We start from the raw sequence: 27,475 nt of genomic DNA on the forward strand, positions 1-27,475 counted from the left end.
GAAGATTGCTGGTTTGATTCCCAGTTAGGGCATATGCCCAGGTTGTGGGCTCAATCCCTGGCAGGGGTGTGCAGGAGGCAGTCAGTCAATGTTTTGCTATCACATCAATGTTTCTCTCTCTCCCTTCCTCTCTCTCTCAAAATCAATTTAAAAACCATATATATGGAGAGAGAGGGGGGAGAAGGAGGGAGGGAAGGAGGGGGAGAGAGAGAGAGAAAGAGAGAGAGAGAGAGAGAGAGAGAGGCCTAGAGCAGGGGTGGGGAACGTCTGACCCTCCTCAGGCCATTTAAAACCCATGAAATAATTTGATCTGGACCTGCCAAAGCATTGGGGCTGGGTTAATTAAATGTTTGACCAAATATAGTAGGCTAAATTTTAAGTTGATAATTTTGTATGGCCAACAAATGATGTTATAAATATCCAAATGGCCCTCAACCGAAAAAAGGTTCCCAACCCCTGGCCTAGAGTGTTACTAGCCTAAGGGCTGAGGTGTAGAGAGCTCTAGAGATACCTCTAAGGGAAAGGAAGTCTTTAAAGGGATATCCTTAGATGGAGTAGACACCAAGTGGGACGCAAAATAAGTTTCCCATTCTTGGGGGCTTTTATTCACTGAATGGGAAGATCCCTTGCCTCTTCTGCTCCCTTTTAGACCTAAAAAGCCTATTGACTACTCCCTGCCAACTACATTTGGCGGCTTTCAGAGGACACTGCCTTTTGAGCTGTCTCCAACTCTCTTGATCATCAATGGGCAAATCATACCAGTGGGGATGTTGAGTCACAGACACATGATATAGGGCTGGGAGGTGAGGGGGACCACACACCACTGGGTGGTGATATAAACTTCCAGACCACTGTACCTTTCCTTATACACTTAGGGTTTCTCCCTCGTGGCTTTCCCCACTTATTCCGTATCTTCAGGGATTGTGTATTCCTCTGTATACACAATCTGTATAAATATCAGGCATTGATGCTTTTATGTGTCTAGGCCTAGTGTCTTTTATATGATGTATAATGAGTCCCTGGGTGTGGTGGTGTGAGGAGTTAGAAAGCTCAGAAATGAAAAACATTTAATGTTCAGAGTAGCAAATGAATACAGCTTACCCATTTGCATTTTCCCTTTCACTCTGACTCATCTTCCCCTCTCCCCACCCTATTATTGCCCCTCTACCAGCCCCACCCAATGGCACACCCTGTCTGATGTAGGAAGGGTTAACATCTGCCTGCACCCAAGCTAGAACAAGAGGTAGAGGGAAAACATATTAAGTCTGGAGGGAGAAAGTAGAAGGCTGGTCTGAATATTTTGGGGTCCTGGGGCCAAAGGGAGAAACAGGAGTTTAGAGACATAATATTTGAGTCTAGGAAAGGACCCAGAATCTAAGGGAAAAGCCTGGAGAGAGGGGGGAAACCAGAGAAGCCTTCCAATGCCTGACTTGTTTATCTTTGTTATTGGGCATATATGATACGCCAGGCTCATATAAGTGATTTATCAAATCAATAAAAATTTGTCATAGGATGAGGGATCATGGAATAATATGAAAAAGAAATTTGAGTTTCTCAGACATCATCCTTTTCCCAAGTTAACAAGTGCTAAAGTGAAAAGATGGGAAATCTCCGAGGACCTTGACTCTTTGGGCAGGAAGTGAAAGAAACCCCGGAGTTCTGATTTCAGAGAAATGTAATTTGTCATCAACCCAAGAAAAGGAGTTTTTCTCTTCAAAGACCACCACAGACCCTTTCTGGGGTTACCCCCTTCAGAGTTTGATGGGAGGATCTGAGTCACTCACACACCCAGTCCTCAGTGACGGCTCGAATGACAGAGGTCATTTCCACAAAGCAGTCAAGGCTTCCTAGTATCAAGTCGGGCATGCTTTCGGCTCTCCTTCACTCTCTCCTTGGAATCCAGGTATTTCAGTCCTTTTTGCCTCTGAGATAGTAGAAACCGCTTTCATCTGCTGGAGCGCCGCTGACACCTCTAAGAAACAGAATACTATTTGAGTGATACTATGTACTGACAAACCTCTTTCACATTCATCATTTCATCTTCACCCCCACCTCCAAATAAGATAAGCAGAGATTTACCCTATTTCATGGATGAGGTAAGTAAGGGAGGCTCAGAGAGATGATTTGCCCAAGGTGACTCAACTAGTATATGGCAGAGATGAGACTCAAATGCAGATCTGATTAGTTCAGAGTTTTTTGTTGCCTCAGATACACTTCTTTGACTCTAGAAGTTCACAAATGAAATAAGGAGACATGTTAGGAGGCAGGATGCCTGGATTCTAGACTAGAAGGGGTGGTCTCTCCTGGAGGGGTGAAGCAGAGCCAGGGGTAAAAAACCACACCCTGTGGAGGAACTGTGGCAGACTGATACTTGGGACACCCAATGCAAGATTGTGAGGTCAGGGGCGGAGTTATTGGGGTAGAGGGTGGGCAGGAGCCCAACAGAAGTTCAGAACACGCGGTGTTCAGGAGGAAGCTACAACTGGTGAGTAGTTTCTTCTCCCCAGCTGAGACTTTCTTCCCGTTATACCCCTCTTCCTGTCCACTTCCTGCCAATCTACAGCCCTCTCCCTGAGGTGACCAAGTAATAATCCTCCCTCCCACAAGAGTCCTCACCACATCTAGGAAGATGCCTGCTGGGTCTGCCTCTTTGTATCTGAGTTCCCAGTTCTCTTCTTAAAAGCCAATGTGGTGATTTTGATGTGTGAGAAATTCCTGTCTTGTTGGATTCTTTTTATGCTTCACTTTTGGCGTATGAAAAGCAAAATTAAACCATCTTCTTATCTTAACCTTGAGAGGAAATAGCCTCTCCTCTGTAGTTCTCATTTCCCTTTCTCTCACTTCCTCAGGGATCAAAGTCTTCTCCAAAACCTCTCTCTATCCCTGGATCAGGAGCCTTCTCTCCTGTGACTTCTACACCTGCTCTTAACTCACTAGACAGGCATCTTCGGTCTCTTCCAGTTCCTTTCTGAGGATGTGTTCTAGATGCTTCAGCCTCAAGGAGATGATTGATGCCTTGGAACCTGCCCTCCTGCAACTATGACCCCATGTATTGCTGATTTTCTGCTTCAGGACCCTCAGCTCCACGTGATGGACTTGTGTGGGGACACACTAGCTCTCTAAACTCTTCCATGAGCTGTGTCTTGCTCCATCTCTAACTGACAGGGATGACTGGGTCTGGAGGTGATCTCTCTGTCTCGAATGGAGCCTGGCCTGCTCAGAGGGGCTCTGAGAAGCAGAAGTATCAGTATGTGCTATCATTTAAGTCAGAGATTGCTAATTGGCAGAATCCACCTACTAGTCTTCAGCCCACTACTTAATGTAGTTGTGAACTACCTGATCCTTGCTTTTTAAGTCCTCACTGTAGTCTAATTTCCGTTCTCTTGCCACCAAACTCTAGGCCGCTGTTATGGTTTTGGATAAGCTCAAGTCCTCTCTTGGGTTAGTTTATTTGCTCCACTCAGGACAGAGAGCTCTGATCCAGAACAAACAACTCATTCTTTCTCCCCTCATCTCCACAGGCTTGAGAATATGCTGTTCCTTCCTCCCCTTCCCACCATGGACCTCGAACTGTGGCCTTTGTCTCAGAACCTCTGAGACTGGTACCCAGGCAAGGCAAAATGCCCCTGTCCCCAACAAGACTGCCTAGCCCCTATGGCTCTGATCGGCTGGTGCGGCTAGCAGCCAGGCTCAGGCCAGCACTATGTGATACCATGATCACCGTGGGGAGCCAGGAGTTCCCTGCACACAGCCTGGTGCTGGCAGGTGTGAGCCAGCAGCTAGGCCGCAGGGGTCACTGGACTCTGGTGAAAGGAATCAGCCCTTCCACTTTTGCACAGCTTCTGTACTTTGTTTACGGAGAGAGTGTTGAGCTGCAACCTGGGGAACTGGGGCCCCTTGAGGAGGCTGCCAGGGCCTTGGGGGTGCAGTCCCTGGAAGAGGCATGCAGGAAGGCTCGAAGAGACAGGGCTAGAGCAGAGTTTAGTCAAGGGCTGAAGGAACATCAGAAGCCAGAGAAACCCACAAGGGATTCTGAGAGTGGAGTGGAGGACCTTGGAGAGCAGAGACCAGAGAAGTTTATTAGAGCTGGTGGGAGAGAACAGGAGATGGTGCAGGAGCACAGGCCACTGAGAGAGAGCTCTGAGATAGCAGAGGCAATGCAGGAGGATCAGAGGGAGCATATGAGATCAGAGGAGAAACTCGACCAATCCCTTTTTGGCCACAGGGGAGTAGGTGGGAAACAAGAAGTGATCATGTGGGTGAAGGAGAGTCCAGGGGGCTCTGAGGAAAGTTTAGGGAAGTTGCCTGGCCCCCCACCCCCACCAGGTTCCCTCCAAACCAGCATCACCTCTAGGCCCTGGTGGGCTGAGGCCCCTTGGTTGAGGGAGAGCCAGCCTGCCCTGTGGAGCCTCCTGCTATTGCCGCCCAGATATGGCACTCCTTTCTCCCATAGTACTTCCATCAGTGCAGCCTGGCAAGAGGTCTGGCCTCAGGATCAGAGGTGAGTGAAGGGCCCAATGGAAGCCTATCTGGGAGGGAGTAGCTCAGGTGAGGCAATGGTGATTGGTGAAAGGGCACCACATCTTTTTTTTTTTTCTTTTTTTGGGGGGGCACCACATCTTTTATCTCTATTGTACATTTCCTGAACTGGAGATAGGACAAAAAGCTCCCACCACAGGGGAAACCAAAGCCCAGCACCTGAGAATATACATCACCCTCCTCTCCAGGATGGGGTCGGTCAGGATCCCAGGTTTTGCCAACTCTGTTACTCTTCTCCACCCCACCCCTAGGATTCCACTGTCCCTGAACCTCCACAAAGGGCTCTGGAGCCAGAATCAGTTGGCCTTCTCTAGCTCTACCTCAGGTAAGCCCTTCACTGTCCTGCATGAACCCTGTAATATGGTCTCTCTGCTGGGGCTGGGGCTGCAGGAGTCCAGCCTGAGTAGGGCCCCTACTTCACTCTGTTCTCTCCAGGTGCCCTCCCCCAGGGCCCCGCAAAGCTCAGCCCTGGGGAGATGGAAGGGTCTGATCAGAGGCACACAGGTGAGTAGGGTGAGGATACTTTTGCTTCAGTCTCATTGTAGCCCCTGATATCTTGCTGGGTGTTCCAGTGATCCGACTCTGGGATTCCCAGCTCTGCCCTCCTTTACCTTTTTTGTCTCCACAGGTACACTTGCAACCTGTGTGGGTCATGTGGGCAAAGCAGGCTGCCCATCTCGCCAACAGCCTTTCAGGCCTCCTCCTGCTCGGTCCAGGCCCTATTCTTGTTCTGTCTGTGGAAAGAGGTTTTCACTCAAGCATCAGATGGAGACACACTACCGAGTCCACACAGGTATGGGCACCCTGCCAAGCACTGACTTGCCTGCCCCTAAGTCCCTCTCTGCTGCCCAGCTCCCACACAACTCCCTTGTCCAGTTGCCCCCGATCTACCCTAGGCTGCCTTCTTTTCTTTTTAATTAATATATTTTTATTGATTTCAGAGAGGAAGGGAGAGAGATAGAGAGATAGAAACATCACTGATGAGAGAGAATCATTGATCGGCTGCCCCCTACTGGGGATCAAGCCGGCGACCCAGGCATGTGCCCTTGGCCAGAATGGAACCTGGGACCCTTCAGTCCGCAGGCTGACGCCCTATCAAGAGCCAAACCGGCTAGGGCTTCGCCCCCTTCTTATCTTCACCGCCCTTTCCCTCCACCCGCCCTAGGAGAGAAGCCCTTTTCCTGTGGCCTCTGTCCCCAGCGCTCCCGGGACTTCTCGGCCATGACCAAGCACCTGCGGACACACGGGGCTGCACCCTACCGCTGCTCTCTGTGCGGAGCCGGCTGCCCCAGCCTGGCCTCCATGCAGGCACACATGCGGGGCCACTCGCCCAGCCAGCTCCCGCCGGGATGGACCATTCGCTCCACCTTCCTCTACTCCTCCTCCGCCTCTGCCTCCTCGAGGCCATCATCCTGGGACTCCACCTCCAAGTAGGTCCCCTGCCTCCTCCACCTGACGGGCTGGCAATAGCTTCTTTGGCTGCAGCTAAAGAATGAAAGATATAAAGACAGGCCGGCGGGCTGGCTAGGCTTCCGACCCGGCACCCCGCTTTGGCAGTCCAGCGAATTCGGCTAAGAAGCATCGCGGGAAGGGCCCCGAGAGCCCTCTCCCGGTGACCAAGGACCGCAGAAGCCTGGACTGGCGCTCCGGCGTGGGGCGAGGGCAGTGAGGTTTGCACAAGTGAATCTTAACTGTGTGGGGACTGTTGATTTCATTACTAAAATAAAGTGTTGTCTGTGCCTTCCTCTCAGGACAAGAAAGCCGAGTCCAGAATTTAGTCTGCGCGGGTCGGGGGTGCGCTCAGCCTCGCCCCTGGTCCTGTAGCGGCCCCTCGTGGCCGCACGTCCGCTGTTCGGCACGGCGGCCCCCTCCTCGGTCTCCCCGACCTCCCGGGAGGCAGAGGGTCGGGAGGGCTCCATGGTCGGGTTGACTTAGCAGCAAGCCCTGCGGGGGAAAGCTTGAGAACCCCAGGCCCTGTCCTTTCCACGGCAAGCCACGGCGCACGCAGTCGCAGTCTGGGGTCCCTGGCCCGGGCTCGAGGAGCCGCGTACTCCACTCTGCGGCAAATCTGCTCCACGCTGCGTGCAACGGCGGCCGGGTCGACCCTGGAACTGAGACTAACCCTTGGCCGCCGCCCCCTCCCCAGCCCCAGCGCCCGCAGTCGCGAACTTCGCTTCGCGGTGTCCTCGGGCTCCCAGGAAAAGAAGCCCCTGCACCCCGGGAGTGGTAGTTCCCGCCGGCCGCCGGCCGCACCAGGACGATGGGAGGAGTCCGGGGCGAACACCACGCCTCCCGGCGGCTCGGGAGCGATCTTTCTTTCTGGGTCGGGTCGGGACCCCTCCAGACCCAGCTCTCGCGGCCCCAGCGCCCGGTGGAAGAAGTGCGACGCCTGGACTACATTTCCCGGAGGCCCCTGCGCCTCACCCCTCTCCGGCCGCGACGCGGGGTCTCCGCTCCTCAGGCGCGGTCTCAGGTGACGGCCCGCCGGCCGCGGACTCCCGCTCCCGTGGTGCCCCGCGCGTGGCCGGCCCAGCCCCCGGCTCCCGCCAGACCCGCGGCAGCGCCGGTAGTTGTCGTGAGCCGCAGCCGCGCCGCCCCGCCCCGCCCTCCCCTCCCCCGGCCTGCGCTCGGCCGCCCCTCCCCCGGCCTCCCCGGCCCCTCTCACGGTGCCAAGATGGCGGCGGCGGCGGGCGGCGGCAGTTGCCCGGGGCCTGGCTCCGCGCGGGGCCGCTTCCCGGGCCGGCCGCGGGGCTCCGGCGGGGGAGGGGGCCGCGGCGGACGGGGCAGCGGGGCCGAGAGAGTGCGGGTAGCTCTGCGGCGCGGCGGCGGCGCGGCGGGGCCGGGCGCAGCCGAGCCCGGGGAGGACACGGCCCTGCTCCGTTTGCTGGGGCTCCGCCGGGGCCTGCGCCGGCTCCGCCGCCTGTGGGCCGGCCCGCGCGTTCAGCGGGGCCGGGGCCGGGGCCGGGGCTGGGGTCCGAGCCGGGACTGCATGCCGGAGGAGGAGAGCAGTGACGGGGAGTCAGACGATGAGGTGAGGCGGTCGGAGGCGTCCCCGGCGCCGGGCGGGGCGGAGGCCGGGGCTTCCAGAGGTCCGGGGAGCCCTGAGGAGTGACGTGGGGAAGCGGGGTCCTCGGGGCGCCGGCGGAGAGAATGGGGCCTGGCAGGAGGCACGGGAGGAGGTCGGCGGCACGGAGCTGTCGGCGACAGGGGCCTTTCCAAGTGCCGGGGAAGCCGAGCTGCCTGGGCACCGGCCCGGCCGGTCTCCCTGGAGTGCCCTGGGCCGGCCCTTGGTGGTCGGCAGAGCCAGGGAGCAGCGGTGTACACGGCGAGGGGCCGGCGGAGCGCAGGCCCGCCCGGGTGGTGACAGCAGCAGCCCGGCTTCGGGGGACCAGCTGGCTCCGGGCTCCCGCTGCAGGCTGCCCCGCCCAGCCCTCACCTCTGACACAGCCCTGGTTTCCACTGGTGCCCCTCTCCCCTCCGACCCGAAGCAAGCGGAGAGGGGCTGGAATGGTGGAGGCTTCCTCCTGGGGCACAGGTTGAGAAAGGGAACGAAAGCCGGGACTGGGCACTCGAGCAGGTCTGAGTTCAGCTCCCGGTGTACCCCAGCCTCGCAGGAAAGGCAGGAAGGTGTGGGGATCCCACTGTGCTACCCGTGTGGTAGCCACACACACCAGCTCGGTGGCCGCATTCCCACCTTCGCAGCAGGAGGTGGCACCTTTGATGCCCAAGAGGGGTGCACAGAGGCCCCCTTTTCTGTGTTGGAGTCTAGGGAGTCAGGGCAGTGCCTGCTGCCTGGCCCCAGAGGCCCTGCTTTGTTTTCTGTGCTGGGATGGTCAGGCCTAGGAGGCGGAGGTTCAGAATGCCCCGTGTCTTCCTGCCCGAGGAGAGACCGTTTCCTACTCCCCTCACCTTCTAGTCTTTTTCGTCCTTTTGTGAGTAGGCAGGGGTCCCTTAAGGAGGAAGCTGGGCATGTTCCTCAACACCTGAGTCTCAGGTGGAACAAGGGCTGTGGCACTGACTGCTGTTTCTCCCCTCCACCCCTGGTCCCCTAAATCAGGAATTTCAGGGTTTTCATTCAGATGACGATGTGGCCCCCAGTTCCCTGCGCTCTGCGCTCCGGTCACAACGAGGTGAGTGATGGGGAAACTGTACTTCTTTAGTTTTAAAGGAATGTTACTCCTCACTCTTTGTGTCAGCTTTTCCCTGTTCAACTACAGTCTCCATCAGTTACCAGATGTGCTCTGTGTTCAAAACCCAAGCTAGGCTGGGCTGTGGGGGAAACAGACAAATAAGGCTAGTTCTGGACCTCCTGCAGCACCTTCCTTAGTCCAAAGGGCTAGCTTGACCCATCTCCCCACACCTATTCTCCTTTTAGGTCGAGCCCCTCGAGGTCGCGGCCACAAGCATAAGACGATCCCCCTTCTGCCTCCTCGCCTAGCAGATGTGACTCCTACCCCCCCAAAGACTCCTGCCCGGAAACGGGGTGAGGAGGGTACAGAGCGGATGGTGCAAGCACTGACTGAACTTCTCCGGCGGGCCCAGGCACCCCCAGCCCCCCGGAACCGGGCATGTGAGCCCTCCACCCCCCGTCGGTCTCGGGGGCGGCCCCCAGGACGGCCTGCAGGCCCGTGCAGGAAGAAGCAACAAGCAGTAATGGTGGCAGAAGCAGCTGTGACAATCCCTAAATCTGAGCCCCCACCTCCTATGGTTCCAGTAAAACATCGCACTGGGAGCTGGAAGTGCAAGGAGGGGCCTGGCCCAGGACCTGGGACCCCCAAGTGTGGAGGACAGTCTGGGCGAGGAGGCCGTGGAGGCAGGGGCCGAGGCCGAGGTGGACTCCCCCTCGTGATCAAGTTTGTTTCAAAGGCCAAAAGAGTGAAGATGGGACGATTGTCCTTGGGACTTGAATCAGGTCAGGGTCAGGATCAACATGAGGAAAGCTGGCAGGATGCTCCCCAAGGAAGAGTTGAATCTGGACAGGGAGAGGGCCCTTGCTGGAGCAAGGAGCAGAAGTCGGAGGAGGAGAAAGATAAGGAAGAAGGGGAAAAGAAGGAAGAGAGAGCTTTAACTGAGGAGGAGATGATGATAGCTGAGGAAAAGGAAGAGGCAAAGCTGCCTTCACCACCCCTGACTCCTCCAGTCCCCCCACCTCTTCCATCTCCCTCAACATCTCCTCCATCCCCACTTTGCCCTTCACCACCCTCAGTAACCCCACCATCCCCTCCACCACCTCCTGCCCCAGAGGAGCAGGAAGAATCCCCTCCCGTGGTCCTAGCTACATGCTCCAGGAAGAGGGGCCGGCCTCCCCTGACTCCCAGCCAACGGGCAGAGCGGGAAGCTGCTCGGGCAGGGCCAGAGGGCACCTCTCCTACCACTCCAACCCCTGGCACCGTCACAGGAGGCCCTCTGGAAGACAGCCCCACTGTGGCCTCCAAAAGCACCACCTTCCTGAAGAACATCCGGCAGTTTATTATGCCTGTGGTGAGTGCCCGGTCCTCCCGTGTCATCAAGACACCCCGGCGATTTATGGATGAAGATCCCCCCAAGCCCCCGAAGGTGGAAGTCTCACCTCTGCGGCCTCCTGTTGCTATCTCCCCACTCGCCCCCCAGGAGCCAGCACCAGCCCCCTCTCCACCATGTGCCCCAACTCCCCTATCTATCCCAGTCCCACTCCCTGAAAAGAGAAGGTCCATCCTAAGGGAACCCACATTTCGCTGGACCTCACTGACCCGGGAACTGCCCCCTCCTCCCCCGGCTCCTCCGCCAGCTCCACCCCCACCTCCTGCGCCTGTCAATCCATCCCGGAGGCCCCTGCTCCTTCGGGCCCCTCAGTTTACCCCAAGTGAAGCCCACTTGAAGATCTATGAATCGGTGCTTACTACTGCTCCACTTGGAGCCCCTGAAGCCCCTGAGCCAGAGCCGCCTCCTGTTGATGACTCTCCAGCTGAGCCTGAGCCACGGGCAGTGGGCCGCACCAACCATCTCAGCCTGCCTCGATTTGCCCCTGTGGCCACCACCCCTGTTAAGGTGGAGGTGCCCCCATCCGGGAGTCCACCTCTGAGCAATGGGCAGCAGCCTCAGGCTCAGCTCCAGGCCTTGCAAACTCAGCTGCTGCCCCAGGCACTACCACCACTGCAGCCACAGTTACAACTGCAGCCACCAGCACTGGAAAAGGCCCGGATTGCAGGCCTTGGTTCCTTGCCACTGTCTGGTGTAGAGGAGAAAATGTTCAGCCTCCTCAAGAGAGCCAAGGTGCAGCTATTCAAGATTGACCAGCAGCAGCAGCAGCAGCAGAAGGTGGCATCTTTGATGCCGGTAAGCATGGTGCTTTGGCCAGGCCCCTGTACCCAGTCGTCCAGCCTCAATCCCTGCAATCCCTTAGCCTCCGGTCTCCCTCCAACGTTGCAGGCAACCTTCTGAGCCAGTCCATTCCCTGTCCCATAATTTCCTATATTCCTTTTGTGACGCTGTTTTTGCTCACTTTTCAGCCTCTAACCCTGCTTATTATTTCCCCACCAGCCAAGCCCTGGAGGGCAGATGGAGGAGGTCGTGGGCACAGTCAAGCAAATCTCAGATAGAGGTCCTGTCAGGCCTGAAGACGAATCTATGGAAACTAAGAGAGAGAGACCATCGGTATGGAGTGGGTGGAGGGCCCTCTGAAGGAGGGTGGTTGCAGGAATGCAAGTAGCAACTGCCCACATGTATTCCTGGTGTCTCCTCTCCCAGGGCCCCGAGTCCCCTGTGCAAGGCCCCCGCATCAAACACGTCTGCCGTCACGCTGCTGTGGCCCTGGGTCAGGCGCGGGCCATGGTGCCTGAAGACGTCCCCCGCCTCAGTGCTCTCCCTCTCCGCGATCGGCAGGACCTTGCCACAGAGGGTAGGGATGGGTGTCTTGTGGGGAAATTGGACAAACTTGTCAAGTCTGGGAGCGAACAAATGGAATTGAGTTGGGTGCTTAAGGCTAGGTGGCAAGGGGGTTGGAGCACATGCTAGGTCTTAGACAAAGCGGGTTTGGGGACATGTGGGACCTGAGCACTGCAAAAGTAGTCTGAGGGCCAGTTGAATGAGGTTTAAGGGAGGTGAAGTAGAAGGCCTGGTGGCTTTGTAGCTCCATCCCCTCTCCACTTTTCTAGATACATCATCAGCATCTGAGACTGAGAGTGTCCCATCGCGGTCACAGCAGGGAAAGGTGGATTCAGCAGGGCCGGGGGGGGACTCAGAGCCTGCAGGGTCAGGAGGACCCTTGGCCCATACACCTCAGCGCTCACTGCCCTCCCATCATGGCAAGAAGATGCGGATGGCACGGTGTGGACACTGTCGGGGCTGCCTGCGTGTGCAGGACTGTGGCTCCTGTGTCAACTGCCTGGACAAGCCCAAGTTTGGTGGCCCTAACACCAAGAAGCAGTGCTGTGTGTGAGTAGCTGGGATTCAGCCTCCATTCCCACCCATGGTTGTGTATCACCAAGGCCCCCTGCCCCACCAGAGCAGTGGGATTGGCATCCTTGTGGAGAGCTTCCTCTCTTCCCCCCAGACCACCAGTCCCCTACCCTGGTGACGTGCTGCTCCCCTCCCCAGATACCGGAAGTGCGACAAGATAGAGGCTCGGAAGATGGAGCGGCTGGCTAAGAAAGGTAACAAGTTTTGAGGAGCATTTCTTTACACAACCTTATTTAGACTTGTTGTCTGGAGGAAACCATGTTTTCTTTGCTCTTCTCCCCTTACCTTTGCAGTCCACCACCTTTGTCTTTTTTTCCATCATGTGCTTTTGTACCTCTCCTGTACTTGTTCTCTTCTGCCCCACTTGTTTCTGGCTTTTCTCATCCAAATGTCTCATGTTCCTGGCTGAAGTCAGATCCTACTAAGTCCCCTGTTCCCACAGGCCGGACGATAGTGAAGACGCTGTTGCCCTGGGATTCCGATGAATCTCCTGAGGCCTCCCCTGGTCCTCCAGGCCCACGCCGGGGGGCGGGAGCTGGGGGGCCCCGGGAGGAGGTGTTGGCCCCGCCAGGGCCCGAGGAGCAGGACTCCCTCCTACTGCAGCGCAAGTCAGCCAGGCGCTGCGTCAAACAGCGACCCTCCTATGATATCTTCGAGGACTCGGATGACTCAGAGCCCGGGGGTCCCCCTGCTCCCCGTCGTCGGACTCCCCGAGAGAGTGGTGCGAATTGTTTGTTGCTTCCTCTATTGGTCAGTCCTATGTCTTTTTCGTGGAAGTGATGGGGCTCTGATCCCAGGGTTCTGTGTAACAGGAAGAAGCTGAGTGCAGAGAAGGGCGTAGTCTTAGGTGGATGGGAATTGGCGTGTTAAGTGTTCAGTAGCTTATTGAGCAAGGCTTAAGGATCATCCTAACATACGTTGGTGGTTTAAAGAAGGCCCTGGGGATCCAGGTTACATTTGGGGGTTGTAAAAGAAGGACTGCGGCAGGCAAGAGAGGGAAGCTCACTGCTCATCTGTCCTGCCTAGAGCTACCAGTGCCAGAACCTGAGGAGCAGAGCCGGCCCCGCAAACCCACCCTGCAGCCTGTGTTGCAGCTCAAGGCCCGAAGGCGCCTAGACAAGGTTAGCACGGCCCCACTCCAAGAACCCTGAGCCCCGTGGAAGGCATGGCTCCCTCCTTTCAGGAGTTTCCTGGCAAGTCAGGGTAACGGGCTCACCTTAGAGCCGTGGTGTGTCCGCACCGGAAAACAGGCCCTGATGGATGAGACAGCCTGTCCTGGAAAACAGAGGATGTGGGCAAAAGACAGGGTCTGAAAGGCTGGGAGAGAGGGCAGCAAGGAGAGAAGCTTGTAAAGATGGATGGGCTGCCTTCTGACCATCACCATTCCTCCCTAGGATGCTTTGGCCCCTGGTCCCTTTGCTTCTTTTCCCAATGGCTGGACTGGAAAACAGAAATCTCCTGATGGTGTGCACCGGGTCCGTGTGGATTTTAAGGTATGGCTTTGAGGGGACGATGGCAAGGACTGTGGTTGGAAGAAAGTTACTGATTGTGTCTGAGAAGCCTGTGCTTTAAGATGGACAGATCTGACTTATGTTCCTGACTGCTCTCTGATCCTGTGTCCTCTCTTCCCTCAGGAGGATTGTGACCTGGAGAACGTGTGGCTGATGGGAGGACTGAGTGTGCTTACCTCCGTGCCAGGAGGGCCACCTATGGTGTGCTTGCTGTGTGCCAGCAAAGGCCTGCATGAGGTTGGTTCCTCGCCTTTTTTCACAACCCCTCACGTCTCCGTTAGCCCTTATTGTCTGATTTTTTCTTGGCGTCTCTCAGCAGGGTCTCAGGCCCTTACCTCATTGTGCTCATCGTTCACTCTTCACTCTCCCACCCCCAGTTGGTGTTCTGCCAAGTCTGCTGTGACCCTTTCCACCCATTCTGCCTGGAGGAAGCTGAGCGGCCCCTGCCCCAACATCATGACACCTGGTGCTGCCGCCGCTGCAAGTTCTGCCACGTCTGTGGGCGCAAAGGCCGGGGATCCAAGGTTTAGGCACTGGAGCCATGGGGGGATGGAGGAATGGAGGAGAGGGGTATCCCTATGCCAGTAGGTCCTGCCATTGCTGTCTCTCCAATATCCAACAGCACCTCCTAGAGTGTGAGCGCTGCCGCCATGCTTACCACCCAGCCTGCCTGGGGCCCAGCTACCCAACCCGGGCCACACGCAAAAGGCGCCACTGGGTGAGAGAGGAGGCCCACACCCCTTGCTTTGGAGTTCTAATTAATGCTCTCCCCCCCTCCCCCCCCCACGCCACTGCAGGCCAGGACTCTTGAGGAGGGGAAGGTTGGAGGTTTTTTTGAAAGTTTGATAAACATAACATTTCTTCAGGAATTTCACATAGATAAGAAATTAGATGTACTATTTTTCAGGGGTTCATGGATTCCACAATCCCAGGCTCAGAATCTCTTGCTCTAGCCTAACCTCCACTCCTTCCAGTTTCCCCCTCACCAGTCTCCCTGCTTCATTTCTCTCCTGTTCTCCTTCTCTTACCCTTCCTTCTTTATCTATCTCCTGCCTACCGTCCACTTCTCTTTGCTCATCCTCCCCTTGCACTGCTCTAAGCCAGGTATCTGGCTCTGCCCCTAATATTGCCCTGCTTCTCCAGATCTGCTCAGCCTGTGTGCGCTGTAAAAGCTGTGGGGCAACTCCAGGCAAGAACTGGGACGTCGAGTGGTCTGGAGATTACAGCCTCTGCCCCAGGTGCACCCAGCTCTATGAGAAAGGTGGGGACTTGGCAGGGGTCCTGGGCCCTGGGTCCTGGGGGTCCACCGGGGAGTGGGCCAGGCTCCTGCATAGGCAGTTAGAACAGATGCTCCTTTCTAGTTGCTTTCCACACTCTTTTCGCCATGGACTCTTTCCTTCTGTTTAGGATACTCTTCAATAGAGGCTCTTCCAGTACATATAACAGGGACATAGCCTCTCTGAGGTCAATGGAAGTGGAGGGCCTGGGAACCAACCCTCATGGTGGTCCCTGAGATGCTTCCCAGAACTTCAAGTTTCCACTGAGCACTTGGAAAACCTGCACATTCCTCATTTATTCAGGCATCATGTTTAGCAAGGTCCTATTCCTTATGAAGCATTGGGGCTACAGGGCTAGAAGAGAGGTTTTATCCTCAGCCAGGTTTTTGGGAATGGCAGGGACCCAAGATGGAGCATAATGGAGGCAGCCCATGTAGTAGTCTAGGGATGATGCTCCCACCCCCGTGGCAGAAGCTCTGACTTGCCCTCTTCCCTCTGCCTTCAGGAAACTACTGCCCAATCTGCACACGCTGCTATGAAGACAACGACTACGAGAGCAAGATGATGCAGTGCGCACAGTGTGACCACTGGGTGCATGCTAAGTGTGAGGGGCTCTCAGGTGAGTTGGGGGGAGTACCAGGGGTGTGACCTCAACCCTGTGGGGATCCCTGTCCTGTCTTCACCACAGGCCCTCAGAGGAGAGGTGGGCTAAATGTCTTTAGTGAACTAGGGGCTGCTAAGAGCCCCAAAACATTTTCTCTTTCTCACCCGGGCTGTTCTAGATGAAGACTATGAGATCCTTTCGGGGCTGCCAGACTCAGTGTTGTACACCTGTGGACCGTGTGCTGGGGCCACGCACCCCCGCTGGCGAGAGGCCCTGAGTGGAGCCTTGCAGGGTGGCTTGCGACAGGTGCTCCAGGGCCTGTTGAGCTCCAAGATGGCAGTCCCACTGCTGCTGTGCACCCAGGTCTGGAGGGCTCAGGTGGCAGGACTGGGTGGGGCCAGGCCTAGCACCAGCCCTGCCGACATCCCCTCTTTGCAGTGCGGGCAAGATGGAAAGCAGCTGCACCCTGGGCCCTGCAATCTGCAAGCTGTGAGTCAGCGCTTTGAGGAAGGCCACTACAAGTCTGTGGTGAGTGGGACACTGAGAGGAACAAGTGGATGCCAGGAGGAGAGAGGGCTGGGGTTGGGCAGGGGCTTGGATCCTGACAAGCCCCCTTACAGCACAGCTTCATGGAGGATGTGGTGAGCATCCTGATGGGGCACTCAGAAGAAGGAGAGCCCTCAGAGCATCGGGCTGGAGGCCAGATGAAGGGGCTCCTATTGAAGGTGAGCTCTTGGGGGATCTTTATAGGGTGGCTTCAGTGGTAGTGGGGAGGAGAGAGTGGGTCCTTCACAGATCCTTACCCTGCCGACTCTCCTGGGGAAGCCAGTTCTTCTCATCCTGTTACCCACTCCCCAGCTGCTAGAGTCTACGTTCGGCTGGTTCGACGCCCACGACCCCAAGTACTGGCGACGGAGTACCCGGCTGCCAAAGTGAGCAAGGCTGGGTGGCAGGAGGGGAATCGGAGTGAGTGCAAAGGCCAAGGGCACCTGAGGGGATAAGGAGCAGAGTTCGGATCTGGAGGATGGTAGGACTAGAATGACAGTCCCTAGTGGTTGTAGACTAGCAAAGATTCAGACTGGAGTTGGCTTTCAGTTTCTACTCTGTGCAAGGCACTGTTGGGGACAGCAGTGGGTGAACTGTGTTTGGGGGTTGGGTAGGCACTGATGACCTAGACAGTCTAGGATCCTGATGAGGAAGCCCAAGGGAGGTGCCTACTGGAGCCTAGGGCCTAAGACTTCCTAGAAGTGATGACGTCTGAGCTGAGATGTGAAGGAAGAGTATTCCAGGCCTGAGGAACAATAAGCATTTCATGTGCCAAAGGTGGCATGAGAGGGCCTCGCTTGTTTGGGAGACTGAGAGAAATGCTACATGGAGAGAGGACAGAGGGTGTCATGGCATGTTTAGGCTGAGATTTTGGGTGGGTCTAGTCCAGCCATCCTTGTTAGACATGTCAGATGCTGACCCAGCCTATCCACAGTGGAGTCCTTCCCAATGCTGTGTTGCCCCCATCCTTGGACCATGTCTACGCTCAGTGGAGGCAGCAGGAACCAGAGATGCCAGAATCAGGGCAGCCTCCAGGGGACCCCTCAGCAGGTACTGGGAAGTGGGAGCTGGAAACTAGAGCCCCTGAGTTGGTAATCTGGGTCCTGATTCTTAGACCTCCCTTCCCACACTCCTTCCAGGTTTCCAGGGCAAGGATCCAGTTGCCTTTTCGCACCTGGAGGACCCTCGTCAGTGTGCACTCTGCCTCAAGTATGGTGATGCGGATTCTAAGGTGAGGGCTACTGCGTGAAGCCCCAGGCTGTGGGGCCTGGTCCCTGGGGCCTCTCCTCACATCACTCCTTTGCCCTCAGGAGGCGGGGCGGCTCCTGTACATCGGGCAGAATGAATGGACACACGTTAACTGTGCCATTTGGTCAGCTGAAGTATTTGAGGAAAATGATGGTTCCCTCAAGAATGTGCACGCTGCTGTGGCTCGAGGGAGGCAGATGGTGAGGGCACGGGCCTGGAGAGGTGGGCAGCCTTTGGGGTCTTGGGGCCCTTCCTTCAATGGAGACAGCTCTTGTTCCACAGTCTACCACAGTATGTCCTTTCACTGCTGGTCCTACATACCTTTTTTTTGTTGTCCCAGGACTCTGGTGCAGGAGACATAGTGGCTTTCCCCCCCCCTTTTTGAGCCCTCTGGCCTGGGAGACTAAAGGTTAAAAGACCTCCATTTGATCCTGTCCTGGATGCTTTCCATACAGTTTGGCACTTACCTCTTACTGCATCCCTGTGAAGTGAGGTGTTGCCTTTGTTAGAATCTCCCTCACTAGTGTGGGACCTGTGGAATGCTCAAGTTCACTGTCAGAAAATGGGATAATAGAGGTACCTACTACAGGGGGCAGGTTGAGGATTAAGTGAAATAGTACAGGTTCTACATTAGAGTCATGTGAGAAAGATTGTAAGTGCCACTCAGCAAGTATTAGCTGCTGTTATTTTTCTTTCCACTGTAACACTGCTTCAAAAAAGTCTGAAGTAGCTTGATATGAACTTGACCCTGGATGCCACTAGGTGAGAGGTTATGTTTGGTGAGTGCCCTTTGTGAAGTGCTAGGCTAGGCAGCCCAAGCAGAAGCTCAAGGACAGTGATGCTGAGTGTCAGGCCCTGGCCCAGGTCACTGGCTTCTCCCCTCAGCAGCCCCTTCCACCTGCAGCGCTGTGAGCTCTGCCTAAAGCCTGGAGCAACGGTGGGCTGCTGCCTTTCCTCCTGCCTCAGCAACTTTCACTTCATGTGTGCTCGGGCCAGCTGCTGCATCTTCCAGGATGACAAGAAAGTTTTCTGTCAGAAACACACAGATCTGCTAGATGGCAAGGTGGGCCATTACTATGGGGTAGATAGCTCCCACTGCTCTCTTTCCCCCTTCCACTTAGGGATCCCCATAGCCTCTTAGACTTGGCCCTGCTGCCTCAGTGTCTCCTTGTTCTCCTGAGCCCTTAAGCCAAGCCACCTGCCCACAAGTCCCTACCCACAGAGCCTTTCCTTTCATCCCTCTCATACCCTACCAATCCAGCAATCCCCTTTGCCACCCACTTCCCAGGAGATCGTAAACCCCGATGGGTTTGATGTTCTTCGCCGAGTCTATGTAGACTTTGAGGGCATCAACTTCAAGCGAAAGTTCTTGACAGGGCTCGAGCCTGATGTCATCAATGTGCTCATTGGTAAGCCGCTTGCTGTCTACCGTGTTCTTCCTGACCCTGCCTAGGCCCACCCTCCTGAACTCTCCTCTGCCCTTAGGCTCCATTCGAATTGACTCCTTGGGCACTCTGTCTGATCTCTCGGACTGCGAGGGACGTCTCTTCCCCATTGGCTACCAGTGAGCAGCCCGGGGATTGGTGGGTTCGGGACTCCAGGGCTAGATCTCATTTCCCAAGTTGTCCTGACCTTATGTCCCGCATGCCCACCCAACAGATGCTCCCGTCTGTATTGGAGCACAGTGGATGCTCGGCGGCGCTGCTGGTATCGGTGCCGAATTCTTGAGTATCGGCCATGGGGGCCGAGGGAAGAGCCAGTTCATCTGGAGGCAGCGGAGGAGAACCAGACCATTGTGCACAGCCCCGCCCCTTCCATCGGTATGGCCTTAGAACGACTGCATTTTCTTCCCTGAATGCCACCCTCTCAGTTCTTACTTTGCTCTTCCCTAAAGAAACTCCAGGATGCTTACATTCTTTCCTTCCTTGTAATGGCAGTAACATAACTTAATGGCTGTGCATTATGTGACAGGGCTATATTAAACGTTGCACAGGTTTCACAGAAAGTGAGGGGATAGCACTGTGCTACCTGCTTTGGGCGCCGCGGGGGGGAGGGGGGCGGTTACAACTACTGTACAAATGTAGGGAGCGTTTAGGGCCACCTGACTCAGGGCTCCATGCTTATGTAATGCTCCCCACAGCTCTGAGGAAGGTACAAGCTCCACTGTACTGCAACTCGAAAGGGTAGTCGTTCTCCACAGTAACATAATGGTGGAGTCAGGATTCTAGCCTGATCTGCTTAGTTCCCAATCTGGCACCTTCACAGCCATGTTGGCACTGAGGGATGTAGCTGAGGACTGGATGGCACAGAGCAAAGAATGGGCTTGGAGACTGGTGAAGGGAGAGGCCATTGGGGGCTGAGTGGGAGTAGAAAGATTGGGATTGTGTTTGCAGGTAAGGAGTTTGTTCCAGGTTAGAGTCTGACATGAAATGGAGAGGGGAGGAGGGTGCAGCTGTCTTGGATGGAAATAAGGGAATGTTGGGAGGAGGTGGCAGAGATCAGCTGGCACAGGTTGGGTGGAGCCAAGTATTGGGGAGCCAAAAGCACCAGGATGGAGCAGTGTGTTTGATGTGGCAGGGATGCACAGAGCAGGTAAGAAAGTGGTAGGACTGGCCTTGCTGGAGAGAGGGCAGTGTCCCTCAGGGCATATAGGGCCTGAATCAAAGCAGTAGGTGGCCAGGAAGTGGGGAGATGGCAAAGGATGGCTGAGGAAGGGTCACAAAGCACCCCCAGGTGTGTGTGGAGGTTTTGCAGAAGCCATGCAGGGGTTTGGGGCCTGGCTGATTACTGGGACCAGTGCCCATTGTGACTGGGTCAGGCGCAAGGGCGGAGAAGATGAATTTGGCTTAAAAGAAGGGAGGGCACGTAAAAAAAGGCTTTGATAAAGAGCCTTAGCCACCCCTGATGCCATTTTATTGCCTCTTTAGAGCCCCCAGATCATGTCAACCCCCCACCAAATTCAGATGTCCTTATCCCTGGAGCTCCTGAGCACCACTCACCTGTTCAGAACCTGGACCCCACTCTGCGGCCAGATCCAAGCAGCGCCCCTCCTCCAGCCCCCCGCTCTTTTTCTGGGGCTCGTATCAAAGTGCCCAACTATTCACCATCCCGGAGGCCCTTGGGGGGTGTCTCCTTTGGACCCCTACCCTCCCCTGGTGAGTACTTGGGAGTATTCAGGGGAGGGAAGGGGCAGGTGAGGCAGGAGCACCTGGCTGACAATGACCCTTCCCCCCACAGGAAGTCCATCTTCTCTGGCCCACCACATCCCTACAGTGGGAGACCTGGACTTTCCCGCTCCCCCCAGACGCTCCCGTCGTCCCAGCCCCTTGGCCCCCAGGCTACCACTGTCACGGCGGGCCTCCCCCCCTCTCAGAACCTCTCCTCAGCTCAGGGTGCCCCCTCCTACCTCATCCCTTAGAGCCTGTACACCTACCTCAGGGGAGCTGGCTCCCCCTGGCCCGGCCACATCCCCACTTCCCCCTGAAGACCTGGGCCCAGACTTTGAGGACATGGAGGTGGTGTCAGGACTGAGTGCTGCTGACCTGGACTTTGCTGAGAGCCTGCTGGGGACCGAGCCCTTTCAGGAAGAGATTGTGGCTGCAGGGGCAGTGGGGAGCAGCCATGGGGGCGCAGGAGACAGCTCAGAGGAGGAGGCCAGCCCTATCCCCCATTACATCCACTTCCCTGTGACTGTTGTGTCTGGCCCTCCCTTGCCCCATGGCACTCTCTCTGGAGCCCCTCGCATCGAACAGCTGGACGGAGTGGATGATGGCACAGACAGCGAGGCTGAGGCAGTCCAGCAGCCTCGGGGCCATGAGACTCCTTCAGGGCCAGGAGCAGGCCGGGCTGGGGTGATTGGGGCTGCAGGGGACAGGGTCCGACCTCCTGAGGACTTGCCATCAGAAATTGTGGATTTTGTATTGAAGAACTTAGGGGGGCCTGGGGAGGGGGTTACTGGGCCCAGAGAGGAGCCACTCCCCCCAGCACCTCCACTGGCCAATGGTAGCCAACCCCCCCAGGGCCTGCCCCCTAGCCCTGCTGACACCACTCGGACGTTTGCCTGGCTCCCTGGGGCTCCAGGGGTTCGAGTATTGAGCCTGGGCCCTGCCCCAGAGCCCCCCAAACCTGCCACATCCAAAATCATCCTTGTCAACAAGTTGGGGCAAGTGTTTGTGAAGATGGCTGGGGAGGGTGAACCTGTCTCCCCTGCAGTGAAGCAGCTGCCTCTTCCCCCTCCCATTACCCCCACAGCCCCCACCTCCTGGACTCTGCCCTCAGGACCTCTGCTGGGTGTGTTGCCAGTGGTGGGGGTGGTCCGCCCTACCCCTCCTCCACCCCCCCCTCCACTGACATTGGTGTTGAGCAGTGGGCCCTCCAGCCCGCCCCGCCAGGCCATCCGTGTCAAAAGGGTGTCCACCTTCTCTGGCCGTTCCCCACCAGCACCTCCCCCGAGCAAGACTCCCCGGATGGAGGAAGATGGAGAGGCCTTGGAGGACCCCCCCCAGGGTCCAGGGCTTAGTGGCAGCGGGTGAGTGAGTACACCGAGGCTGTGGAGGCGGGCAGGGGAGTTGGCAAGAGAAGGCAGCTCAGGCTTCTTGTGGTCCCCCCCACTCCCTACCAGGTTTAGCCGAGTGAGGATGAAAACACCTACTGTGCGTGGTGTTCTCAACCTGGATGATCCTGGGGAGGAAAGTCTGAGGTGAGTGGCCAGATCCTTTTTCCTGGAAGCTCTGGGATCTCTGTCCCTTCCCTCTTCTGACAGGTCTCTCCTCACAGGCCCCTCCAGGACCAGTCCCCTCTGCGGCCACTTGCAGAAGGTGGTACTCCCCAAGTTCCCGATGGTCTCCCTGACCTTGAATCCCAGTGGCACCACTACTCAGGTAGGGCCAACCTTTTCTTCTCACTGCCTTCTTCCCTGTACTTGCTCAGCTGAATGACTGACAGGTACAGTGAAGAATTGGTACCCTTCAGAAAACATGTGGGAACACATTGTACACCCACCTGGGAACAGGGCTGAAGCTGGGTGTTACAATTATAGAGATACCCTCGAGGAGCTTATGGCCTGTGACAGAAACAGACAGAGATAGGAAGTTTCAGCGTGATGTGAAAGGGTCTCTGAAAGCGCCTTGTCCAGCATGTCCAAGAGCCCCAGGGAAGGCTTCAGCGCCTAGTCTGCCAGTGTCAGAGGGTTAGTTACCTGGTAAAACCAAAGATGAAGTTCTGGATTATCCAGAGAAGATGGATCCCACCTAGGACCCAGAGAAGGGGCAAGAACCATAGGAAGAAGATCAAAGGAGTGTGGAGTCCCACAGGCCAGGGAAGGGAGTAGTCAGCAGTCCCAACTGCCACAGAGGACCCTAGGGTTGCAGGGTCTAGGATTGGTATGTACTGTGTGGGCCAAAGTCCATAATCAAAGACGATGGTTAATGAGGAAGTCAAAACAACACCCAGATGCTTTACCGAAAAGCTTAGCTAAGAGTCTGGGAGGAGGAGGTGGGCCAACAGCTTATAGGGGTTTGTTGTGAGGGCTGAACAGCAAAGCCAAGGATGAAGGCAGAGGTGAGAGGAGGCATGGTGGTCAGGTAGAATAGTAGACCCCTGAGATGGAAGAAAGGTGAAGTTAGGTGTATCTGCAGAGACATCAGTATACAGGATGAGGACACTTGGAGTCATTTGGCTGATAATCTCAGTGAAGCCAGAAGAGAAGTATTCTGTAGGTCACGGAGGGCAGAGAGAGCTGTGGGAACCATGAAAGCTGGTAATTAGCAGCCCGAGGTTTGGAATTTCTAGTGGCCCCAGCCCTGTTCTGATCTGTGGATTTTGTCATTGTATAGAATACAGCTGCTGAGCATGGAAGTGGGGTGAGGTAGACTGAAACTGCTTAACTGAAAGGCTACTTATGGGGTCAGAGAGGGCACGAGGATATGGCAGTGACCATGACAAGACAGTCTCGACTGCCCTTAGGGAACATACCACATTTTGGTAGAGGAAGCAGACATGTGCATATTAGTGCACTGCAGCTTAGAATGAGCACTGTGAGAAAGAAGGCAATGGGTTGTGTTCAAAGAACAGAGTGGAGTGAGGACGGGAGAGGGCTAAGAAGAGGTAGAAGTTGTCCGAGGCAGACCAGGAGCACTGAGGCCTAGCTGATGTGAGTCACACAAGGTTTGGAGTCTTGCGTAGGGCTGGGAGGTCCTGTGGGCATGTTGGCCCAGAGGAGTGATGTGGAGAAAAGAGCAGCCGTGTGTGTCCTGCCTCTCTTAAAGTGTGCTCGCTCAAACTCTACCCCCGCTCCAACCAAATGCAGTGGTCAGTCCTCAGTCCACATCCTGCTTCAACCAAGAGCATTCAGTGTGCTGATCCCTCCCCTCGGAAGCACTCTCTTTCCTGGCTTCCAGAATCCCATCCCTCTCCTCACCTCCAGTTGTGCCTCCTCATTGCCCCAGCCTGTCAGCTTTGGCACATCCAGGGTGCTCTCATCTAATTTCATGGCCCTAAATCCCATTTCTAATTCTGATAGTCCCCAAGTTGCTATCCACTCCTCGTACCTGCTTGCCATCTCCACCAGCAAGTTGCCAGGAATGTTTTTCTAAGAGGAATCTCAGACTCAACATGTTCCAAACTGAGCTCTCAACCTTTACCAAAACGTGTTTCTCCTCCAGTCTCACTATCACTATCCTTTCAGTTGCTCAGGCTCCAAACCTCAGAGTTTTCCTTGACCACCCCCCCCCACCACCACCACCTCTTTCTCTTACATCTACATTTCCTACGTCAGTAAGTCCTGTCTGCTCTGTCTTTAAAATCTTAGCCCATGAGAAATCCCTTAAATAGCTCATAATGTACATGTATTTGATTCTGTATGGTTCTATAAAATCATATGTGTAATATTTATAGCAATATGCTGTATATAAAAATATACTTGTGCAAAATTTAATTCTCCAATATTTTTAATTTTATGTGAGACAAAAGAATGAGGGGTGGGTGTTTATGGTAGATTGGGTTTGAGTAAGCCACAGTATATCCTGCAGAGCCAAAACACTCCAAACTTCCGTGGAACTGCTCATGTAACCAAGAAGTCCTGCAGAAAAGGAACCGCAGACCCTTTAGAAAAAATGTTTGGTCTGTAGGGTTCACTAGGCATTTAGACCCAGAGTCTGTGCTTGTGCCCAGGGAGAGAGGGAGGGCAGTGGGAAGGTTTTGACTCCATGAGGGGTGATCCTTACCTACTCTGATCTGCTACCTGGGACCAGGTGAGGCTTCAAGCTCTGAGGAAGAGCCTCCATTTCCAGAGGATAAAGAAAACCAGGCCCCAAAACGGGCTGGTCCACATCTGCGCTTCGAGATCAGCAGTGAGGATGGGTTCAGCGTGGAGGCAGAGAGCTTGGAGGGTGAGTTAGGATTAATGGTCACAGGGAGGGAGAATGTGCCATAGAATACCGTCCTGACTCTGCTGTGGCTCTGCCCTCTCCTCAGGGGCCTGGAGAACTCTGATCGAGAAGGTGCAAGAGGCCCGAGGGCATGCCCGGCTAAGACATCTCTCCTTTAGTGGTAAGTGGGGGATCCACAGGGATGCTGGGGGCTGGGATCACGTCCTGAGAGCAAGATGGGTCACTGACATGACTGCATCCTCACCTTTGACTTCCCTCAGGAATGAGTGGAGCAAGGCTCCTTGGCATCCATCATGATGCTGTCATCTTCCTGGCAGAGCAGCTGCCTGGGGCCCAGCACTGCCAGCACTATAAGTTCCGCTACCACCAGCAGGGAGAAGGCCAGGAGGAGCCACCCCTGAATCCCCATGGGGCAGCCCGCGCCGAGGTCTATCTTCGGTGAGAGGTCTGGGGTGTGATGCCTGGGTCGGGGGAACCCTATTGGCAGTCTTGAGGGTGGGAATTAAGTCTGTACAGATTGAAACTGAGGCCTGGGAGAAGACGCTAGGCCATTCCAGGAATTATTTCTAGGGGTCATATCAGAATGAACCTCATTCATTCCCCTTTTGCTTTGTCTTTTTTTTTTTTTTTTTAGAATGTAAATTTTTTGTTTTTTGTTTTTTTTTTGCTTAAAGTATTACAAAGGGTATTAAATATGTGTCCACTTTTCCCCCCCGCCCTAGACAGTCCCCTAGCCTCCCCTATCCCCCAGTGTCTGTGTCCATTGGTTATGCTTATATGCATGCATACAAGTCCTTCGGTTGATCTCTTGCCCCCCTGCTTTGTCTTCAGTAGTAGTTGTATTACTCTTACTCTGCCAGCAGCAGGTCCAGGCCAAGAATAGGAGGGTAGCATCTCGAAGGAATGGATCTGTACCTCCGTCCATTTTTCTCTTTTACCTACAGGAAATGCACCTTTGACATGTTCAACTTCCTGGCCTCTCAGCACAGGGTGCTCCCTGAGGGAGCCACCTGTGATGAGGAAGAGGATGAGGTACAGCTCAGGTCAACCAGGTATGGAGGACAGGCCAGGGAGCTGGGGTAGTCTGGAGGGTCTGACAGGGTTACCAGGGGCAAAAGAGATCATTTCGCCCTAACCGGTTTGGCTCAATGGATAGAGCGTCGGCCTGAGTACTGAAGGGTCCCAGGTTCGATTCTGGTCAACGGCATATACCTTGGTTGCGGGCACATCCCCAGTGTGCAGGAGGGAGTGTGCAGGAGGCAGCTGATCGATGTTTCTCTCTCATCGATGTTTCTAACTCTCTATCCCTCTCCCTTCCTCTCTGTAAAAAAATCAATAAAGGCCGAAACTGGTTTGGCTCAGTGGATAGAGCATTGGCCTGCGGACTGAAAGGTCCCAGGTTCGATTCCGGTCAAGGGCATGTACCTGGGTTGTGGGCACATCCCCAGTAGGAGATGTGCAGGAGGCAGCTAATCGATGTTTCTCTCTCATCGATGTTTCTAACTCTCTGTCTCTCTCCCTTCCTCTCTGTAAAAAATCAATAAAATATATATTTTAAAAAAAATCAATAAAATATATTTAAAAAATAAATTAAAGAGATCATTTCTGGGCACTAGCCTTTGTGATACTATTGTCCCCCACCAGACGTGCCACCAGCCTGGAGCTTCCCATGGCCATGCGCTTTCGCCACCTCAAAAAGACATCCAAAGAGGCTGTAGGTGTCTACAGGTTAGTGGGGTTGGGGGGAGGATGCCCCTTGGGAGGATGACAGGCACCCTGGTGTGGGGCTGCCCTGGTTTTATTCCCCTGCCCCCTGAGCTCCCCTTGCCCATCCTACCCTGCAGGTCTGCCATCCATGGGCGGGGCCTGTTCTGTAAGCGCAACATCGATGCTGGCGAGATGGTCATTGAGTACTCTGGTATTGTCATTCGCTCTGTGCTGACTGACAAGCGGGAGAAGTTCTACGATGGGAAGGTGGGCTCTGCCAGGTCATGAGGTGGGAGAAGCAGGGCCTACTCTGGGAACAGAGCATCTAACTGCCCCTCCCTTGTCCCTGTAGGGTATTGGGTGCTACATGTTCCGCATGGATGACTTTGACGTGGTGGATGCCACAATGCATGGCAATGCCGCCCGCTTCATCAACCACTCCTGTGAGCCCAACTGCTTCTCTCGAGTCATCCACGTGGAGGGCCAGAAGCACATCGTCATCTTTGCCCTGCGCCGCATCCTGCGTGGTGAGGAGCTCACCTATGACTACAAGTTCCCCATTGAGGATGCCAGCAACAAGCTGCCCTGCAACTGTGGCGCCAAGCGCTGCCGTCGGTTCCTTAACTGAAGCTGTGGTTGCCCACACCTCCCGCTGCCATCTTGCCCCTGGTCTGCGGGCTCCCTAGTTCCCCCAGAGCATCTCACCCCCACCCTCATGTCCAGGGTGAATGTGGGCATGCAGGTGGCAAGGGTCCTGCCCCTACCCCTCCAGCCCACTCAGCAATTGCCCCCTTCTTGCCCTGGGGGCCCAGAATGTAGATATTGTACAAAGGTTTCTAAATCCCTTCTTTTCTATGCACTTTTTTATTTAAGAGGTGGGATCCCAGGTGGGAACCTCCCCAATAAAGTCTGTCAAAGTTTGGAGAGGTGGTCTTACAGTTTGTATGGTGCTGGAGGCATGTAGGAGCTCCCATTTCTCCATGCCCCACACCTATTCTGAACCAAGGAAGCCCATCAGCCTCAACAGGCAGGTGAGAGGCCACTGTTCAGAATTAGAAGTACATTGTGGGGTCTGTCAAGGCTTCAGAGCAACAAATGTTTTATGTACAGTAAGTTAGAACCCAGCTGGATGCCTGTGGATCCCTCTTGGGTAGTGGGAGTTTTCCTCAAGAGGGGACCCTGATTGCCCAGAAGCACTGAGACCAGCTCTCCCACACC

General features: G+C 55.3%; 2 protein-coding genes and 1 long non-coding RNA gene across 6 annotated transcripts; 2 read left to right on the top strand and 1 right to left on the bottom strand.

Annotated features, from left to right (window-relative positions):
* Positions 1-1,052: 1,052 nt before the first annotated feature.
* Positions 1,053-6,520, bottom strand: LOC308531327. Its single transcript, XR_013996919.1, has 4 exons — positions 5,800-6,520; positions 5,151-5,273; positions 2,080-2,224; positions 1,053-1,972 (listed from the first exon to the last, which is right to left on the bottom strand). It is a non-coding gene; the product is annotated as an uncharacterized lncRNA (long non-coding RNA).
* ZBTB32 (zinc finger and BTB domain containing 32) lies at positions 2,234-6,293 on the top strand (the record flags this gene model as incomplete). Of its 4 annotated transcripts, none has more annotated exons than XM_081108290.1 (6): positions 2,234-2,485; positions 3,522-4,501; positions 4,791-4,864; positions 4,975-5,043; positions 5,168-5,332; positions 5,705-6,293. In XM_081108290.1, 5 exons carry the CDS (start codon positions 3,621-3,623, stop codon positions 5,971-5,973), a joined length of 1,458 nt encoding a protein of 485 aa, XP_080964416.1. In that variant the 3' UTR covers positions 5,974-6,293. The 4 variants fall into 4 exon arrangements, with proteins under 4 accessions (XP_080964416.1, XP_080964418.1, XP_080964417.1 ...); XM_081108292.1 differs by having other exon boundaries at positions 2,452-2,485; positions 4,947-5,043; XM_081108291.1 differs by lacking the exon at positions 4,975-5,043 and having other exon boundaries at positions 2,452-2,485.
* A 693-nt stretch (positions 6,521-7,213) lies between the features above and the next one.
* On the top strand, positions 7,214-27,182 carry KMT2B (lysine methyltransferase 2B; the record flags this gene model as incomplete). Its single annotated transcript, XM_081107535.1, has 37 exons — positions 7,214-7,570; positions 8,597-8,669; positions 8,915-10,854; positions 11,059-11,172; positions 11,266-11,416; positions 11,673-11,952; positions 12,115-12,170; positions 12,419-12,697; positions 13,003-13,097; positions 13,371-13,469; positions 13,611-13,724; positions 13,865-14,011; positions 14,110-14,205; positions 14,631-14,748; positions 15,270-15,383; positions 15,547-15,731; positions 15,807-15,896; positions 15,989-16,093; positions 16,227-16,300; positions 16,849-16,964; positions 17,054-17,145; positions 17,225-17,362; positions 18,067-18,225; positions 18,451-18,571; positions 18,648-18,726; positions 18,822-18,982; positions 20,090-20,317; positions 20,400-21,690; positions 21,784-21,861; positions 21,939-22,042; positions 24,413-24,550; positions 24,636-24,710; positions 24,811-24,988; positions 25,495-25,602; positions 26,195-26,278; positions 26,395-26,524; positions 26,610-27,182. 37 exons carry the CDS (start codon positions 7,214-7,216, stop codon positions 26,883-26,885), a joined length of 8,043 nt encoding a protein of 2,680 aa, XP_080963661.1. The 3' UTR covers positions 26,886-27,182.
* Positions 27,183-27,475: the final 293 nt, after the last annotated feature.

Source organism: Myotis nattereri (genome assembly GCF_964212035.1).
Source record: "Myotis nattereri genome assembly, chromosome: 15".
NCBI lineage: Eukaryota > Metazoa > Chordata > Mammalia > Chiroptera > Vespertilionidae > Myotis > Myotis nattereri.